This window comes from Colossoma macropomum, unplaced genomic scaffold, assembly GCF_904425465.1.
Source record: "Colossoma macropomum unplaced genomic scaffold, Colossoma_macropomum, whole genome shotgun sequence".
Taxonomy (NCBI): Eukaryota; Metazoa; Chordata; class Actinopteri; order Characiformes; family Serrasalmidae; genus Colossoma; species Colossoma macropomum.
The window spans coordinates 18281164-18302588 of record NW_023494794.1 but is presented as its reverse complement, the minus strand read 5'-3'; the positions used below and the strand labels follow the sequence as shown (position 1 = coordinate 18302588).

Here is a 21425-nt window from a genome sequence, read left to right as displayed (position 1 = left end):
GTACAAGCATTTCGTGCTTAAGTGATTCTTCGCATGATGAAATGGTTCTTCAGTTTAAAGGAGAACGTATTGTATATGGTTCTATACACTTTCTTGAAAATGATTCACTAGCACCAAAAATTGTTCTGCTATTGTTACGATGTCAAGCTTGTAACAATAGAAGAACCATTTTCAAAGAGGTTCTATTTAGAATCGTATTCTACATAATCTGAAGAACGATTGCATCACGCAAAGAACCATTTAATACAACACAGTCTCCATCAGTCTGAAGAACCATTTCACTATTCAAAGCACCAGTAAAGCATGAAATGGTTCATTACAGAACTCATGGTTCTAAATAGAACCGTGGGTTCTTTATAGAACCTTACACAACACACTCTCCATCAATCTGAGGAATGATTTCAGCATGCAAAGCACCACTTAAGCACGAAATGGTTCTGTATAGAACTCATGGTTCTAAATAGAACCATTGGCTGTACTAAAGAACCCTTGAGAACCATCCTTTTGAAGAGTGTAGTTTTATGTAGACTGGTGTAGTTAGTATCCGTATTCAGGACCTCACTGTTCGGCTTCAATCGGAACGGAAGTGACCGGAGGGAAAACGCCACTGCGCGCGCCAACGAACTGCTGCGGTGAGTCTCTACACTCGCACGCGCGCGCGCGCACACCGTCCGGAGCAGCGGAGGAGGGAGGCTGCGCGCTATAACGGGGAGGTGAATCGGGGAGTGCACGCGACGGCTCTCGGTTTAGCGCACGCTGGACTGTCCGGTATCAGGAGTCACGCGCCGGAGCGAGCGTCTGAAACCCCCTCGCGCGGCTCCAGAGTGTGGCGATGGAGAAGGATGCTGCTGCATCTGCTTAATTATTCATAACTGTCATGCCCGGGTTTGGATGGGGAGCGCTGCGGTGCGGAGGGGCAAAATGAAGGCTGGACTGGAGCTGTGGGCTGTGGTGGAGGAGAAGAAGGCCCTGCCCGTGTCGGTGTCCGTGTGTGTGAGTGTGTGTGTGCTGAACGGAGCCTGCTCTGCGGACTCTGATGCTCGCTGCTTTTCTCTGGACGGGACTGCTGAGGGTTCCTCTCCTGTTGCATAGGCGTCTACCTAGGCTACATGCTGCAATTGGGCATGAACCGGATATCTCTATAAACAACAGCATCAGCAGCTGGAGACGAGCAGACTCATCTCGATTTGACCAAAATAAGAAAAAGTAGGTTTCATCACTCCATCACTATGTGCTTGTTCTGGTGCCTGTAAAGGAAAAAGCCCAGTTTTGGATTAATACCTAGTGTTGAACTGACTCTTACAGTGTTATGTGAACACCTATCATATTAGATTGGCTCTTACGGTGCTAAATTAATCCATAATTAATTTACATTCAGTCGTACAATCTCAAAAAATTAGCACCTACATCATTCTTACAGAGCTAATTCAACACATGCCTCTTTGGACTGAGTCTTACAATCTGAAATTGACACATTGTTAGACTGTTAGAGTGTTTCTTACAGTGTTAATTCAACACTTGTATTGTCAATTGAGTCTTAAATTAACACCCACATTGTTCAGGTTGACTTGTCCAGTGTTTAATCAGCACTTACGTCATTGGATTGTGTCTTACAGTCTTAAATTAACGCCCACATTGTTGAATTTACTTTTAAAGTGTTAATTCAACACCTGCGTTGTTGGATTGACTCTTTTAGTCTTAAATTATTAAATTAACACCTACCTTGTTGGTTTGTATCTTGCAGTGTTAATTCAACACATATGTTGTTGGGTTCTTTCTTACAGTTTTAAAAGAACACCCTCAGTGTTGGATTGACTCTCACAGTCTTAAAGTAACACCTACACTGTTGGATAGACTTTACAGTTGTGAATTAATACCTACAGTGTTAATTTAACACCTTTGCTGTTTGATTGAGTCTTACGGTCTTAAATTAACACCAGCATTGCTCAGATAGACCTTTACAGTCCTAAATTAACACTTACATCATTGGATTGTGTCTTACAATCTTAAGTTAAGACCCACTCTGTTGAATTTACTTTTACAGTAATAAATCCAAACCTGCATTGTTGGATTGACTCTTCTAGTCTCAGATTAGCACCTACATTGTTGGATTGTTTCTTACAGTGTTAATTCAACAACCACCTTCAGTGTGGGATTGACTCTTACAATCTCAAAGTAACACTTACACTGTTGGATAGACTTTAACAGTCATTACGGTCATAAAATAACACCTACATTGTTGGGTTGTCTCTTACAATGTTAAATTAGCACACACAATGTTGGATTGTTTCTTACAGTGTAAATCAACATCTGTGTTGTTGAGTTGAGTTTTATAGTCTTAAATTAACATCCTTATAGTTGGAATGTTTCTTGCAGTGTTCATTCAACATCCACATTGTTGGAATGTTTCTTCCAGTGTTTATTCAACATCCACAATGTTGGATTGTGATTTAAAGTATTAAATTAACACCTAAAGTGTTCAAGTTGACTCTTACACAGTTGAATTGACTCCTAGTGTCCTAAAATTAACTCTACTGAACACCTAGAGTGTGATTTACTGTTAGGGTGTTAAATTAACACCTGTAGGGCCGGTTTCTCAGACTCAGAATAACCAAAAGTCTAGACTAAGAGCTAAATTGGTGAAACACCATTTTCACTGCAGTGTAGTCCAAGGCTGGCTGTGAAACCAGCTGACAATGTTTAACTGACTCCAGTGTTCATGTCCAGCTGGTCTTAGATACACACACTGGTGATTTTGCTGTGTGTCCTTGTGTGAGAGACACTTGTAGATGCTCTCTAAACAAGCCCTGCAGGGCACCCAGATGAAGGTTATAGTGAATCATCATTATTTCTGTAGACTACCAACATACCAAGGTACTGGTAATAAGGTTACGCTAAAGCGAACCTAAAAAGAGCCACTCAAATGGCATGGTTTTGACATAGCAGGCTAGATGAGGAATGAGACTGAATCTGTTTTATGCTTGTATGAGCCACATAAGGCTGTGTTTGAATGCCCATATTAATGGTTCAGTGTAGGCTCTAGTAGCTCTCCATCCCAGTGTGTGAGAGGCTGAGCCGTAAGCACCCTGCCTGCATCTGACTACCTGCAGTGTGGGAAAACGTGGCTTAGCAGTAATGGAAGCCCTCTAATGGCAGGTCAATCAATAGAGACCCTCAACTTGAACCTCCCCTACCACCCTCACCTGAGATTTTCACAAACACACACTGCACTATGAATCTTGAAGGCAAATCGTGCTGTTGGTAGCTGGGCAGGTGGATTTATTGGTGGATTTATTGCTTGTGTTTCACATATGGATTCGCCCGGATGATTGGTGGCCTGCTGTTAGAGTTTGCGCTTCAGTTAGATGCACCAGCCTGGCTGGCATTATAAGCTCAAGAGTGACATGGCTTTTGTTTTGCTCAATTACAGCTTGCATGAAGTACCGCCTGTCTGTGGATAGAGCCTAAAACCTGAACTGTCATGTGAGTCAACCAGCCAGCCAGACTCTCTGAAACAACATGGCTATAAGAGCCCTATTTAGCACCAACAGGATGTGTTAGAAATGAGGAATTTAGCACTCCTGGTTATCTCTACAAGGGGCAGTAGTGCACAGTAGTCTCTTTAAATCAACGTTTTAAGTCAGTGTTTTTCTGTAATTTTCCTTTTGCCTGCCACTAAAACATCTTTTGAGTTTTTGGCTGTGTCACCATGCACCAGCAGGCTGAAATATTGTAGCATGTCTTCTTTAATAGTGGTGGCCGCTACAGTGTATTAGCCAGTAAAATTATGTTTTACCTACTACTCAAGCAATCTTGAAGTGAAAATGCTGAGCTAGTCTGATAGCCTCTCTAATACTGTGTTTCACTTGGAAATACATCATATTATGATTTCCGATTCACACTGACTCTAAGTGCTTGTCTCTTAAGTAATAAGAGCATCTTCAAAGACTTACCCAGATGGATTTCTCTAAAGTTCTTGGCCTGGGGTCAGATCCTCAAAACATCATGAAAGCTGCTAATGATGGCTGTCCTAGTAGGCTTTTTTGAGTTTCAAAGGAAGAATAGGACATGATACATGCTAAAGTAGGCCAAGATACATACTAAGGTACCATAACACTGGGCTAAAATTCAAAGGGAAGGTGGCACGTCAGAGTTGGGGAGAGCGCACATTTTGGTTTTTGTGAAATTATTTTTAAATATTTAAGTTGGAATAATCATGTTTTAATACAAGCAACATATACATCCTTGCTTCATACAAACACTTGAACTTTGTTTCTAGCACCTACCATTCATGCACACCTCCACTGAAATTGATGGGACCTGCAATGTTACAATTTACCCCATGGGTGGGGTAGCTGTAACAGACAGAGGGTCAGTTGTAACACTTGCTAGAAAAGTCTGATGAATTAGTGCAAACAATGTTAATTCTATGTTGTACGAAACAAATATATTTTCCGACCATACTGCATTATATATTACCTGTCTTTAAGACAGACAACTCAATCGATAAATACAAACACACACATCAAATTATATATGAACACTGACATGAGACTGTGTCAAACCATGACAAATTTATTTTTTGTTCAGTGGAGGACAGCAAATAAAAATACCTCACATCAGTAAATATGGAGCATTGTTTCTGAATAACTACAGCTTTACCAACTGTTAATGTCAATTTTATGAATATACTTGTTATAACTAAAATAATAACATCTGAAAGATACTAATAAAGCAGAAGAAAATTCCTGTTTTCAGATGTTCTCTCTTTTTCATTTTAAAATCTGTGTGAACATGTGGAACAAAAACACACAATTTACCTTATTTGTCTTTGTTTACTAAAGGTGGCATAGTTGTAACAACTAACCCTGCAGTACAAGGTTGGTACTTAAGCCAAGTTAGTCCTTGCTCTGAGCTTGTCACGTGCTCTGAGCTTGTCATGTTGTAGGCAACAAGATGGTGATTAAAGTAATGTAAGGTTGGATTTTGTGATTTACACAAACAGCTAAGAAACCGAAAAAATGCTTGATGAAAAAAATTACTTGCATGCACTGAAAACACTCATATCTCTGACTTGCAGGACACAGTGGCTAGGAAATGTGGTAATGTGGCCAAATGTCATTTGATTTCAGTGTGTTCTGCAGCAAGTCAGATTGTTCTCTTCATGCTGCTTCATTTAGCGATCATGAATATGGGGTCTTATCATGATGGGACTGCTCTGAGGCAGCCCTAAATTTTAGCACATTTAGCCCCCAGATAAGACGGACGTGTAACAATAAAGTGCTTAGAATCTCTTGAGCAGCCAGTTATGACTGTGATTTGGGAAATATGATTTTCCTAGCGGGTTACGTCTGTCCTAAGTGTTTTGGGAATCTGGCCCCTGGGTTGTAGATGAGTTAGGAGTGGGTTATGAAGCACAAATATTATATCACAATACTCAAAGACTTTTCAGGGTACATAATACATATGTTGTATCACAATAGTTTGATACAATGCACTAGTGCTATCAAAAACTCAGTGATTTGAATTTAACATTTTATATACTGTACTACACTAAATCCAACTGAACAGGACTAATTGTACTTTAATGAAACATGCAATTGGTCAACAATATACCCAGAAAAGGTATTGTTGATCACAATAACGATAAAATATCATCATACTGCCCACCTCTAGTAAGAGTCTTGAGTCATTTTGTAGTCTTCTTGATGGCTTGAACGTGGTAGTCTGGCTAATCAGTGCTTTAATAGGAGGACGTGCTAGCTGGCAGTATCTTTCATATGCACTCTTGAGAGCGAGAGAGTTGAGGTGCTCTTCAGCACAATAGCAGGAACTGGTTTAGACTGTGTTGAGGCCTAAGTGCATTGCTATTGATGCGTATCACTATAACACATTTGATGCTATGGCCTCTTCAGTGCGGTCAATAGTGTTTTCCCCAGTACAGCTTCTGTCTTTGTTTTCCTTTTGCCATGAGATGGAATATGTGGTCTGATCCTATGCGGTTGCTTCATTGTTTTTGCTGTGGATGCTATGCTAAAAGAGAATTGCCTGCGAACCGAGGAGCTGTGGGTTTTGTGTTTTTCTGGTGATGGCCCATGCCTTATTTTCATGTCACGTTTGTGACCTTTTCTGCAGTGTGTTCCTGCTGTGTTCTCATCTGTGTGTATAGGCATTCTATGTTTTCCAGAAGGTTGTTGTGAATCAGCACTATGATGATGTGAGGCTGTAATCGGATCCACGCTTTTCACGCAACGCTCCTGGAATTACGACCACCACACTATCACATGCCGTTCATCTCTCGGCAGCACAGGAAATGAGCTCTCACTTGTCTGATGTGTTCTTCTGTCGAAAAGCCGAGACCGCAACTCTAAATGCTAGATTGCAGATTGATCAATTACAGAAGCATCTTTATGGGTAGATGTGTGTTTTTTTCTTGCAATGTTTGAAGAATGTCAACTAATCAGATAATTTTACTTAATTTTGTTTTGCAAGCATGCACAGTATATGAATTCAATAGGGTAACTTATAGGTGTGCTAGCACTTGTGAATGAGACTGGATGAAAATCTATTCAGGTTTGTTTTCCATAGTATAGGAGCAAATGTGGTTGGGTTTTAGTGTTTGGACATTAATTGACCATTTGCAAAATTCTAAGAAGTCCTTCCCCCCACCCTCCCTCCTTATTTACTGTTGCTAGATCTGTCAGACCATCGGCTCAGGCTACCTGGTAGCATCTGTTTTGCTTGCGACAAAAAAGACAAAGAAGTTGAGCAGCAAAATTTAAGGTGGAGTACACTTTATACATTTTATACATTCAGAAATATGGTGGCTTTACAAGATGTTCTTGCTTGACAGTATTTCTCAGTCTCTGATTTCCTCTACAGAATCATGTCTGTTTTTAATGCAGTTCCACCTGAGAGCCCAAAGATCATGGCCAGCAAATACTGTTTTTTGGCCTTGTCCCTTGCATACAGAGATTTCTCCAGATTCTCTGAATCTTTTAATGTTATTATTTATCGTAGATGATGAACAGCAACAGTTCTTTGCTATTTTACATTAAGAAATGTTATTCTTGAACTGTTGCATAACTTGATCATGCAGTCTTTCACAAAGTGGTGAACCCCTCCTCATCTTTACTTCTGAAGGACTCAGCCTCTCTGGGATACTTTTTTATACCCAAACATGTACTGACCTGTTGCCAATTAACCACCAGGTGTTTTTTACACAACTTTACCAACTTTTTGTTGCCCCTGTCCCAACTTTTTTGGAACATGTTGCTGGTATTAAATTCAAAATGGGCATATATTTTTCAAAAAACAATACAATTTCTCAGTTTCAACATTTGATATTTCAATGAAATATAGGGTTTAAATGATTTGCACATCATTGCATTTTGTTTTTATTTACACTTTGTACACCGTCCCAACTTTTTGGAAATGGAGTTATATATACATAGCCAAAATAAACAATGTGCTGATCCATGTGCTTAGGTTTATAAGAATTTTTCACAGTCCTTTAAAACAAAATTATATCAGCCGATATTATCAGTTATCAGTTATTGGATTTTTTAGATATTGGAAATTTCTATATCCTATTTGAAACAGTGATCTTTTCATGAGATCAAACCACAAACGAAGGCGACATTATCATGATTCTGATCTTGAGCCCAAGGTTCTTGTTGCTGTCTTGCTCTTTTACATTCTTCTGTGTGATCAAATGCGGTGCTTCTCACTTCACATACATCAGTTTTGTGCCCCAAATGCTGCCAATCTGAGAGCCAATAGCCATTATAATTAGCACCTTTTGTGCTTGAGACTTAGCATTAACAGAACTGCTGCAAATCCGGGACCACAGAGGACAGAAATATTTAAAACTTCAATCAAGCAATTTTCTCCAGCTTTCTTTCAGAAGAATCGCCGGCGTAATTGAATTTTGTTCAGGAGATGTTCGACTCAAACGTGGCCGGGTCCTCTTTCATCACCGAAAATGATAAACCCGTTAGTCGACGCTCTTATCTCTCTGCTCCTCGTCTTCTTCTCTTGGATCCCACGTGACCTCGCAGCTGTGGCGCTGTAGATTCAAGCACACCCTCAGAATAACTCATTACTCATCAGAGTTCTGCCCCTTCAAAAAGGGAGTGCGCAAGTGTGTGTGAGATGTACAAGCCCAATTCTAAAAAAGTTGCGACAGTATGTGAAACGCAAAGCAGTGATTTGTATATCCACTTTGACCTTCTAGTCAATAAAAGCTTACACAGACAAGATATCTTATCAAATTCATTGTGTTTTGTAAACACATGCTTGCTGTGAAATTGATGCCTGCAATACGTTCCAAAAAAAGTTGGGAGAGAGGCAGTTTAAGACTAGGAATGTTGTTAAATGTAGTGTGTTTAGTAGTGATGCTATCATGCTTTGGTATAAAAGGAGCATCCAGGAAAGCCCTTGTCTTTAGGAGCAAGGATGGGTTCAGGCTCATAACTTTGAAAAAATACATCAGCAAATAGTCCAACTGTTAAAGAACAACATTCCTCAACAAGTGTATGTATTTAAGGTATTTTACCCTCTATGGTGCATAATATTATCAAAAAAGCAATAATCTCTGCAAGGCTAAAAACCACAACCATTTGTATATTTCTGTAATGGATATCACGACAGGGACTATGTTGTCAATATGTTGTCAATAAACACTGTTTGTCACTGCATTCACAAATGCAAGACTGTTAAGACTGTCCTATGCACAGTGGACACCATATATTGGCAACGTCCAGAAACGCTGCCGACTTCTATGGGCTCAGGCTCATCAGAAATGGGCTAAAAAAAGTCAGGGTGTGTCATGGTATGGGGGGTATTAGTGAGTAACTTGCATATCTGTGAAAGCACTATTAACACTGAAAGATATTTATTTTCGCAACCTGTACTTTTAGATGCAATCTTTTTCCTGGACACTCATGTTTATTTAAACATGGCAAATCACATTCTGCATGTGTGTAACACGGCTGCAAGTACGAGCAACAAGTTTCATTTGTGTCTATAATGAAGACAGCAAGGTTAAACCAGAAACAAAAAAAAGACAAAAAACAAGACAAAATACAAACTGAGAACCTAAAAGAACTAACAGTAAGTAATGAAAAAAAACAGAGTAGTAGAAATACTGTAAGTAAACGCACTAAACTAGAAACTGAAAACATACTTCAACAAACAATGGCAAGCAAGGAACAGGATAAACACGAGGGGTATAAATACTAGGGGAATGAACAAGAAACACCTAGGAAAAATTACAGGGCAGGGCAACAGATCAGACACAGGTGAGGGGCATGGCAAAGGGGCGAAGCCAGGGAGGAGCAGGAAAACCAAAACAAAACAGTAGCACATGGCCAGAGAAGTAAGGGGAAAACAGGGCAAGATAGGATGTAATCTGAGAGTGCAAGTGCTAGACTGGCTTCCTGTCTCCTACTGAAAACATGTGCCACGTTATAAAGCGTTAAAAATATGACAGTAAGGACCCCCATATTACTTGTTTGACTGAAGAATGGCAAAAAATAACTACTCATGATTTAGCTATGAATAAATAAGTGCATTTATTATTACATGGTAACTGGTTATGTACTTAGTTATTAGTAATGGAGTTCACCATTACTCATTAACTGTTTACTCAGTGCTGCTTATTGCACTGCTAATGAAATGATAAGTGTGTTTATTTATATAAAGAAGCAACACGAGAATTATGAGTGGGCCCTGTTAATCATCTGTTAATGAATCTACTGATTTTTATTACATTTTCTTCCACTGTGCAGTCTTGTCTGGAACACAGTCCTTGGGCTACTGTACACGTTCCTTCACCTCCGCATATTCATATATGTAGACAGGTCCTCTTATAGTCTTGTCTCCAGGCCTTTTATTTAATTATTCTGTTTTAAACAAGAGGTTATGAAAGATACAAATATATACTTTTGCACTGGGAAAAACTTTAAGGTACACAATTAAAACCACTGTTGTACCTTTGACGGTACATTTATATTGTTTGTACCTTGATGAATGAAAAATGTACCTGCACTGTACATTTATTTCTAACAGTGTGAAATGAGTATTTCATTATTTATTACATTACTTTGTTATAGGACATTTTATATATAATGTTTTATTTTTCACTTTTATTATATTCAGTAAAAATCCAATATGTAAGTTTCCTGTAGAAGACATGTTAACTTATTTTTATAAATCAAAAAAGTCTCACTTAGCAACAGTGTAAAACCAACCCCTCATTTGGTTAGCTCCTGTTGATTCTGCAGAGTTTTTTGCAGTTCTGATCAGATCCTCCTGTTTCCCCTAATGAGATTCTCTTTAAGCCTTGATGAATTGAATAAGGTGTTTTAAACTAAGGGTTTGTAAAGTGCTTTGGGACTGTTATCAATAAAGTGTGCAAAGACCTTTCCTACATCACATCACTTTACAGTAAAGGTCGTATTATGCTACTGTGTCTACATATCTGTGAGCGATCTGTGACATATAGGCGTCTGCCAACATATTTGAACATAATTTGAATATGACCATGAGGGACAGTGTCCAGACCAGGTACGCACTAAGGTAAACAAATCTAATATGTTTGTCTGTACATATTTTTCTACAGAATGTTGCCTGTTAAGGAGAGGAAACTAACACTGCTGTGTACTGAATTGAGATCACAAGCCTGGCAACCTCACTAAAATACCCCACGCAAACCTGCAAGGTTTATCAAACATGGTCATTAAGTTGCTTTGGCAGTAGTAGCCAATAGTTTGAGTAGCTGATGTTATATAATAGTGCTTAAGTTAAGTAGCAGACTTTCATGCAATGTCATTTCAATGCACAACGGTAACGGTAGCTTGTTTGTAGCATGTATAATCTATTTATTCTTACTTAGTTTAGTTAGTTTTTCATTTTTCCATAGAGAAATCTGCTTCAAACCCAGTTAGCTAATATGAGCATTAGCCACCTACAGAATGACTTCATTTCACAGTTTTTTTTAACAGTTAGAAGATGGTTTGTATTAATGTTTTCAGTGTCACACCTCTTCTGCCATCCTATCCTAGAAATGCTGCATTTGATTTTTGGCTACTTCTGATTCAGATCACGTATTGTTTGGGTCTCTTTGGGAATGAAGTGTAGCTGAGATTTTTGGGGGACTGCGCAGTGTGGCCTCTGCAAGCCTATGTGAGCCGCGCTTACCCATAAGCCCATCTTGACAGAGATATCTTCACAGGCGTATGAATCAACCTTATCAGGGTGTCAGTGCAAAACAATGGAATGGAAAAACCTCTGACATCATGTTTTGTTGTTTTAACTGTTAATCATGAAAAATCAATGCTTGCTTCCATTCTTTTGTCATGTAGTGTACTTTCCTATTACATATGATTATGCTGATTAGTAAAAGCTTACTCACGATCACCTCACTTCCTGTTTTTCAGGTCGTTGGTATGGCTGAGAAATCGTTAGAGCAGGGCTCAGTCTCCATCCCCATGGAAGAGACCAAGCGAGCGGGAGGAGCCCCTCCAGACGCAGCCCTGCTGACCCACCTGAAGAAGGTGGAGAACCACATTACAGAGGCGCAGAGGTTTTCTCATCTGCCCCGACGGTCAACAGTGGACCTGGAGTTCACAGAGCTCTCGTACACCATCCACGAGGGACCCTGCTGGAGGAGGAGAGGTACTGCAGCAGTTTCCCTTAATAGAATTGAGGACTTTAATGGCAATTAGTCCTTTAAACTCTACAAATCTGTCAGTGTGTCCACACTTCAGTTCCTCACTCTCTTAACTATATAAGCTACATATTAGTTTCATAGTAGTTACTGAATAATTGATGGTTACTGAATAATAAGGAGTTAAAATCCAAGTGAGGACCTGCTGAAATAGCCACATTGGTGAATTTTTTGTCAGGGAGTATAATACATTTGTGTAAAGTGATTCAGTGAAAAGTACAATTTACACTATTTTTCCCCTTATCCCAAAGCAGCGGAAAATAGAATTTACACAATTTTGTCCCCTTTCCCAAACCATTGTACAAAGTGCATTTCTAAGTTATCATTTGCTTTAAACTTAATGGATAGAAATGAATAAAAGCAGGGACAAAGTTCAGGCTTCATAACTGCTGCTACTGTTTTTTGGCAGTGCACTGCACTTTGGTTCCATTAGCTAGGTCTTTGCCTTACATAGCTGCCAATTATGGGGGGCACTGGGTTGGGGCACAGCCCTTACAATTATAATGCAAAGCTGGAAAAAGCCATTGTATACCATATGAAACTGCACAGAGCCTGCAGTGCAACATACGTTTGTCCCACTGGCTAGGGTCTCCCCATCCATAGGCACTAACCAGTGTGCGAAATTCTCTCCTGGTATTTGGGGGGGTCCCATGTTGGCTGGCAACTCCAGCATTGGCTGGCTGCTCACTCACTAACCATAGTGGCACTGATGCTAGCAACAAATGGCAACAAAATGTTGGAAATGCTCTTTTCTGGTTAGGTAATGTACTGTAGCTGATCTCTAAAATCAGCAAAACTGAAATTATACACTCAGAATCATGAGGGAGACAAACTGAACAAAAAATTAAACTATATAAATGCCAAAGCTGAATGTGAACCTATGCTCCAACTTCACTGTGCAGCCTCTTCTCTATATGTCCACAGGGGGTCGAAATGAATGGGGGGAGAGGTTAATAAACACAATATAATTATAAAACCGTATCATAACAAAAACAAAATAAATTATTAATAACTGTCTGTCACTGGATTAGGACATATATTCAAACTTTTTTTTGCTCACCAAGTTGGTGACCTATGCAATAATACTGCTAAGCTGGGAGGGTGAAGGCTAGTGTGAAGCCAGACACCACATCTTTTTAAACTGTTGCTTACACAAAGTCACTGGACAGCTCAACACACTTAGAGCAGAACACTAACTGCCAATTCTGTAACTTCATGAAACAGACACCCACACTGGCTAGTATCATACTAGGTGCTCGGGGGACCTATCCTACCCACCCAGAGAGAGCAAGGCTAGTTAGTCCCTTGGACTCCTGGCCATGGGTGGCTGTGGCATTCCCAGAGATTGAATTCATAATCTTAATGACAAAAGCCCAATGCTAGGACATAAGGTGAACCTCGGGGCCTTCTAGGCCTTTAGAGAAGGCCTAATAATTTCTGGGAAGTAAAAAAAAAACATGCCTCTAATTTAGTTAATATAATCATGCTTATATTTAAACTCTGCCAATATGAAAGTACAGGTCTTGCCTCATCATTAAGTTTTGGAAGGAAACAAAAGGGTTAAATTCTAGAAATGTCCAGGTAAAATTGGGCAAAGAGGAATTGTTTTTGTCAGGGGTATCTAAGCAGATATTGCCAATGTCTTTGATATAGCTAAGCTCTCTCCTATCCACCTTATTTTTCACGAGACTGTAGTATTTCAAGATTATGGCCAAAATATCTGGTCAGGGAACGGAAGCATTGTTCATCACTGTTTTAGCTAAGCCATGGAAAATGTGCTCATTTGTAAGTTACCGTTTTTTGTCATTTTATCATTAAACGTCTCTGAAATGTTTCTGGGAGATTGTGCTGTTTCTGGCTAGCATGACAGCCAAGTAAAGCTGGAACTATAGCAAGAATGGGAATGCTATGAGCCAGTTGATTGCCAATTGAACACAAGTTTCTGCTGACAGACTCTATTTAACTTGTTGACACCTCCATTCTTTGTCACTGGATATCTGCCCTGGAGTGGGCTGAGCAAGTTAGGAGAAAGCTAAGCAGCTAACATGCTAATGCTTGGATAATAAAAGACAAACTTCAAGAGTTCAAGCCTTAACAAAAAGACTTACTTAAAACTGAAACACACAAAGTACAAGATATATTTCTTACTTGCCTGTTATGAGTTTAAAATGTCTTGATTTAAACTAGAGCCGACATCAAAATCCATCTCAATGCTGAGCTAACCCCGCTAGCTTGGCGCTAACATAACATACAAGGAACTTTATCTTAGCACTGGTTTAAAAAAAAAGCAAATGAACAGATTTTACATGAAGCATTGCTTTTTGTTTCATGCCTGTACTTAAAGGGTGTGAACAAAATTAAAAAGTTGAAATGAAATGACTTTATTAAGATAAGTAATTGTGAATCTAAAGTGTTTCTCTCACGTATGTTTAGGTTTCTTCACAGATTGATTAAAAACAATGGCACAAAAGCATTTGAGCATCCCAAAACTAAAGATTATTCACATTTTTTCCCCATGTTTATATGATGTTAGGATGTCATCAGCATGAAACAAAAATGCACAGTTAATGTTTTGCACAAAGTTCTGTCCTCATAGACGTTACTGAGACATTATAAAGGAAGAGACCAATCACTGGTTGAAATATGAATGGGAAAACTTGTAACACTCAACATGGAGTCTGGTTGCGGAGAAAGTCCCACCCTTCAATGAAAAGAGCCGATCGGCTTCCTCATTAAGTCGCAAGTATGTTTTTTTGACCTTCAGTTTCAAGCATTTTGGTTTCTCCCCATTTAAAGAGGTGCAAGTCTGGTCTATGTCTGGAAATAACTGCCCGACAGCATTTTAAAGATGGCCATCAAGTGAACAGCCTTTCTTATAAGGACTTTGAGTAGGACTTCAAGAGCTAAAGAGAAGGCCTAATGCATTAGATTACCCATCAGCATAATCATGAAGAAGAATCAACCAATCACGTTTTGATTTACAATGGATGGGAGCAATTTCATGAGAAAAACGTCGCTCTAGGTCTTCTGGAGGTTCTAGATATGTCACTCACTACGAATATGAACAGCAGCCTAATTGAAAGATTATTAAACATGGAAAACAGCAGCGGCAGCTCTATACCACTGCTACAAGGTAAAATATAAGCTAATATTTCTGTCACCAGCAAATAAAACGTCTTTTAGAAGCTTGCCTTGTCTGAATTCTTAATTTCATCTTAAGGGTGCCCACACAGTAGAGGCTGATACAGCGTCAGCCCTCCAGTGTATTTCAGTTAGGACGCTGCTTCAGCAGAAACATGTCTGTATGCAGTGAAAAGACACATCATGGAGCGTCGAAAAAGTTCAAGCCATTTTAACTTTTGCTGCAACACATTCTGACGTGGAGGCACATCAACCAATAGAAACGCACAGGCTGAAGACAGATGAAAATCCAAGATTGAGGACAGCAACGCTATGCACTGTTTAACTGTTCTATATGACTTCTTTGCCTTCGTGGCTGTTGTCTGCTTGGTTCTGTATGTGGCCATCGGCAAAAGTTTCTTTCGATTACCCATATTTCTTTGTTTCTGGTCCAAATGTTTAGTTTCCCACTGGATTTTGAACTGTACAAACTCCGCCCCGCTCTAGCCGTGTACACACCTTCTAGGTGGACAAGATCTGCATGTGTATGTGTCTACCGCTCTGTCCTTGTGTTGTCTAGTGTGTAGACACCCTAATGCTGCAGGAGTTGCATTCTGGTGTGGAAGAATGGAACTGCTGCACCATTTACAGAGGAACAGACAATTCGAATAAGAAACTAACTTTAGCCTCATTAAAAGTGTTCATGTGACTCACTGCTAGAATTCCATAGGGACTGTAGCAGATGTTGCGGTAAGTTGTGCCATTTGAGAGACGTGGTAGCAGCCACTTTGAAGCTTGAATTTAGTCTGTATTTCTGTCCATTTTTTTAAATAACAGTATGCCATACAGAAACCACAGAGCCCTATTTGAGACTAGATAACAACTTCATGAGATCTGGGTTATGTGTAACGATATAGGCATAAAGTACTGTGCAAAAGTTTTGCGCACCCCGGTCACATTACATATTTTGTTGATTTTCTAAAAATTCTAAACACATTTCTTCACATATTAATGCACTATTACTGTTTATTTGCTGAATTTAACATATTGGGAAAATTGAAACATAAAATGCAGCCTGTCCAAAAGTTATAGCACATTTTATATGTTATGTTTTATTTTTTCCAAAAAGATAAACTCAAACTGTGCATGAAATTTGCCATATTTAAGTGTGTTCCCTGTAGTAGATGGGTTAACTCATTTTTACTTAGACAGAAAAAACATGATTTGACCAGGGGCATTTAAACCTTTACATGCAACTGAAGAGTTTGCATAATGCTAACTGATGTACATACTCTTCCATTACCCTTTAGCTACTCGGCGTTCCAATGTAAAAAAATATTTGGACTAATTATGAGTGGGCTATTGGGAACATTGTTTATTATTATTATTATTTTTTTTTGCATGAGCATTAATTAAAAGTCAGTTAATAGGAAATTGTAGTGCCTTTTCTTTTCATACTGAGCATTTTCACTCAATGATACGTGGGGTGGAAGAAGGTAGGCATGATACATGATATTATTGGTTAATATTTTTTTTTGTCATTTGACCAGGAGTGTTCAAACTTTTGCATACTACTGTAAAGGAGCAGAGTTTCCATTTATAAATATGTATGTGATATAACTTTTGTTCACACTAATATCTTGACAAATGACAAATAATAGCACAGAAATTAATGCGGCAATTAATTTAATTAGCTGCATGTTTTATTATGACCATATTGTGTGGTTTCTTTTTGGCTCAATGTTCCTCTCTAGTATAGTTTTAGTGTAGTTTTATTGCTTTTGAGGCCTGTTTCGTCCCTAGTACTACTAAAACTGTCCACATACCGATGCCCGATGTATTGTTTCTGCAAAAATACTGTTCCTGCTGGTACAAGTGACCTGCTTAAGTTGTAGTTTTGTACAGAATGGAGGCCAAAAAGCCTCTGTCAGAAAAAAGGGGGTTGGTAAAACAGCATTTTCTCGCAGCGACACATAGTAAAGGCAATGTTTTCACTTGCTCCCTACTGAGATCAATACTAATGATTTATTGTGCATCTCTCTCGCTCTTTCTGTCCTTCTCTTGCTTTCGATCTCTTATGCACTTGCAGCTCGCTGCATTCTCACACACACAGACACTGAGTCACATGCAGGGTTAGATGCACGTTCACACACAGTTTTGCGTTTTCACACTCTTACACATTCACCATCCTGCATGCACCCTCGTTGCCGGGGGTCTATGTTGTGCTGCACTCAGCAGACTTTCGACATGGTAAATAATTCACTCTCATTCACCAACACTGAGTGCTGAGCTGTCTGCTGCACTGCTTAACTAACACTGGCCTGGAATAACCTGGCCCATTGGCCCTTTACTTACATACACATACTATATACACACATATGTTTCACTGTATTAAAGGAGAATTCTGCCTAATTCAGTGATTGAGATGTAAACAGACTCATTCAGCCTGGTTTGATGTGAAATGGTTCATTGTAGAGAAACTTCACTGGCTCGGATTTCTTTAGTGGTGGTGATGAAACCAGGAGTCGCAATGTCTGCAACACAAATATGGATCATTCTACCGAACTGGTTCAAAGTCAGAGTTCAAAACACCTTTTGGACTTTTAACTTTTGACTTGGACTTTAGAAAACAACATGCCATTTTGTCACTACTAAAACAATCATAACACTACCGAAACCTTGCCAAATGTTTCAGTAGTGACTGTTTCAGTCTTGACAATTTTAACTGATGTTGTGCGTAACTCAAAATGCCAGCACATGACTAGCAAACACAGCTTCAAACAGTTGTACACACATAAAATCATAACAATGTGTGCCAGTAGTTACAGTTCTTAATGTTACACACCGATTTTCAGACTTTGGGACACATTTACTTCAAAACTGTGGGATCTAACTGCTCACCATGTGGCCATGAGGGACAGGGATACAGTCTTACTTCCAGCTCTAAAATGCAGGGGTGTGGCTAAAGTACGGCATTAAACTCTTCAGACGTCTGGTTCCCATCACCACCACTGTAAACAATAAGTAAATAAGTTTCTCTAGAATTGAGCATTTCACACCAAACCACTCAAAATGACTTTGTTTACTTCGTAATGATTGAACTATACAGAACAGTATCTCATTGGACTATATTAGTTTTTTTTTTGTACTTGCCCTGATCAAAAAACATCCTTAGAACACATGTCATGGCTCTAGTTTCATCATACAGATAAAAACAGGGCTTTTTGGTGAAACAGAAAATGCATGTAATTTGTAGTTAATTTTTATTTAAAGCAGCACTATGTAAGATGTTTTTGTTAAAATTGGAAGAAGTAGCATTACTAAGTCAGGAGAAAAAGTTTTGACTGAGTTCTCTTTGAATGCTCTTGCTCACAATCATCAGATTCATCCTCTCGAGGAAGGGGTTTGAAGCACAATTGACATGATACATTCTTTCACGTGTTGCGTGCAATTACACCTTTCCACCAGAGAGGTCTTCAAATCTCAAGAACTTCCATAGTGTAGCTTTAATATAATCGTAGTGTTTGTTTTAAACTCTGCAAGTATTTTAATTCTACTCTTATTCCATTGTTAAGTTTTGGTTGGAAACAACAGGGCTAAATTTGTGAAATGCCCAACAGAAAATTAATTTGTTTGTTGTGGTATCTACAGTTGTATGCAAATGTTTGAACACCTCCAGACAACTGACGTGTTTTCAAAGCGAAAAATCATTCTTTAAAAAATCTGAAACATGTAACTTTTGTAAGAAAACACTTTACAAAACTAGGGCCATTTTTTGTAGATAAGGTTGGATTTTTGCTGTTTTTTTTCTAGAAAGTCAGGATATTTTTAAAAATGTACAAAAATACACACACACACAAACACACACACACACACACACATGCACGCATGCATACACTCATGTCTTTGCCCCAGTAGCAGCAGGCAGAGACAGGCTGGTGATTGGTCAGTGCTGACTTAATGGTAAATAAAGCCTGCACACACAGTGGCTTCTTCAGCTCCCGGCTGTCCTGCAGCCAGTGCAGAATGGTGTGAATAATGCCATGTCATATAAGCCTACATGTAAAGACACAGACAGCCGTATTCTCTCTCTCTCTCTCTCTCTCTCTCTCTCTGTCTCCATCCATCTCTATCTCTTGTTGTATCTCTGCAACACACGGTATGTTTACAATCATAGAGCAAGCTCTCTAACTCTCTCTCTCTCTCTCTCTTTCTTTTGGAGCACCTATTTGTTTGTTTACCTGTTTAGTATTCATTTATTCATACTGTATGTGTATTTATTTGGCAGCTGCCTCAGGGTGGGTGTGTGTGTGTAAAGGCTCGGAATCATCTCTCTCTTTAACTGATTTGTTGAGGGCTTTCTTTGATTTGTTGAGTGTTATTACACACCTATTAGTAAGAGGCCTTGCTGCCATATGTTTTCCTGTCAAGCAATGCTCCTTGTGTTTATACTGAAATATATTCTCAGAAAGATTCAGAAAGCTGTTTGGAGGTTTTAGCGCAAGAGTTTCAACCTCACTGCATGAAAAAGTTTCCCATATTGTCAAACACTCTTTATACTCATTTAAGCACATATTAGTTTCTTAAGGTTTATTAGTAGTTTTTATGTAAACACAATGATAACTACTACGTACTACTACTACGTCTAATAATAATAATAGTAGTAATTATTATTATCATTAGTAGTAGTAAAAAGGAATTAAATTTGTTGACCTATGTAGCATTTTTTCTACCTGAATAGAAAAATTGAAAAATATTGGTTTCAAATGGTTTAATATTTTAGTTAGTCCAACACAATCTGCCTTAGTACTTGGGACACATGAAATACCTTGTTAAGAAAACTTAAATATAAATTTGCAACTTTATATTTTGCAAATTTATTTGTGTGTGACCTAAAATTTTAATCCAGTGGGACAACAAATAAGTTAACAAAACAACAATCTGTATCTTACGTTCTGTTAAGTAACTTTATTAGCTGATGTTGGAATTTAAGTCAGCCATATTACCTACTTTTTTTTTAAAGTTAAAACAACAAATCTTTTTTCACAGTGACATGGAGGGGTCCCCAAGTACTGTAAGCATTGTCCAAGCACTAACCCACTCAGAAGATTGTGGGCTGGACCCCCAGTGATGCCACAGCTATCCTGAACTGGGAGTCCAGAAAATGCCTGTGGGCATTGTGTAATAGAAAGAGCAGTACTAAAAATGTGAGTTAGAATTTTAGGAGGAGTTTTAATTAAACTAAGAAGTCTAAGTGGGGTGAACTCAGAATTCTTAGTGTCCTCAGGTTGAGTTAACTCACAAGACGCAGTGTAATAAGTTGACAGTTTAATAAATTAAGCTGACATTTTTTACAAGATAGTCACAGTAGTAATATAAATACATATAATGTTATAAATATTTTTAACAGTAGGATTAAATGGGACTCTTATTGTGAAAGCACTGGCGATCCTGCTAATGCAAGTGCGAGTTGAATGTTGGCAAAATGAGTAGTTAATTCTAGATTTCAGTGGATTGATTTTATAATTCCATTCATTTCTTAATTCTGACATGCTGTATCTACTGCTGTGTCCTAAATAAATCCAAGGCAGATTTAACTTACTGTCATTCTAAATTACAGTAATTGCTAAATTTGTTATGGCTAAATTACAACCTTTCCCCCCTTCAGGTCAGGTTTTTGGTGGAATGGTTCCTCATGCATGCCGAACTATTATTTTTTTGCATTAAACAACATCAGCCTAAGCTGATTTTATGTAGCTTGTAATATAATATAAAATTAAATGAGATGGCAGAGGTCGATAGTTAGCTGCAGAAAAACGAAAAGACAAAAGATCTACAGGCCAGATTGAACAATAGGTGGTAAATACAGTTGTATGCCTGTTTTGTTGGTTTTCAAAGTGAAAATAAGTTACAAAATCCTCAACAGCAAAGAAACCTAAATAAGGCCATTTTCTGCCCATTTTAGAGCAAAATTTCTGTTTATTTGCTGAATTTCACATATAATATTTAATACAAATGTGCAATAATCTTGGTAAATGCCTTGATAAATGTTTAAATTGCATGTCTCAATTTTCCAAAATATTAAGTTTAGCAAATAAACAGTAACTGTGCATTTAAATGTGCAGAAGTTTGTTCCCTATAGAGAATGTGCATTTATTTTAACCTAAAAAAATCCACCAAAAAATGTAATTTGACCAAAGATTCCCAAAATTTGTATTTGACAGGCCATCTGGATGCTCTCTGCATGCTGGTAATTTGAGACCCCTATTTTAGCACTATCATGCACACATATATAGCAGACACATACAAAAGGATACACACACATGCGCAGACACACTGCCTGTCACTTCTGTTGATTCACACGTTGCCTCATTTGCATTTTCTCATGAGCCAGGCTACCAACGCAGTCTTGCACAGTGCCAGCCTACAGCTGAAAAAATGTCATCCATCCAAGAATAAACACTGTGTTACAATTAAATATTAAAGTGATAGTTCGACAAAAATTGGTAACTTTTCCCTTCACTCCAAACATAGCAGGTCAGCCAAGACATGCTTGCTGTCTAAAGCTTGCTTC

At 38.6% G+C, this 21425-nt stretch overlaps 1 protein-coding gene across 1 annotated transcript in view; it reads left to right on the top strand.

Moving 5' to 3' along the window:
- Window positions 1-712: 712 nt before the first annotated feature.
- Window positions 713-21425, top strand: part of abcg4a (ATP-binding cassette, sub-family G (WHITE), member 4a) — a 47999-nt gene continuing 27286 nt past the window's right edge. The window contains exons 1-2 of the mRNA XM_036580452.1: window positions 713-1206; window positions 11442-11679. Of these exons, the coding sequence (XP_036436345.1) occupies window positions 11451-11679 (229 nt within the window). The 5' untranslated portion in view covers window positions 713-1206; window positions 11442-11450. The remainder of the gene's footprint in view (window positions 1207-11441; window positions 11680-21425) is intronic.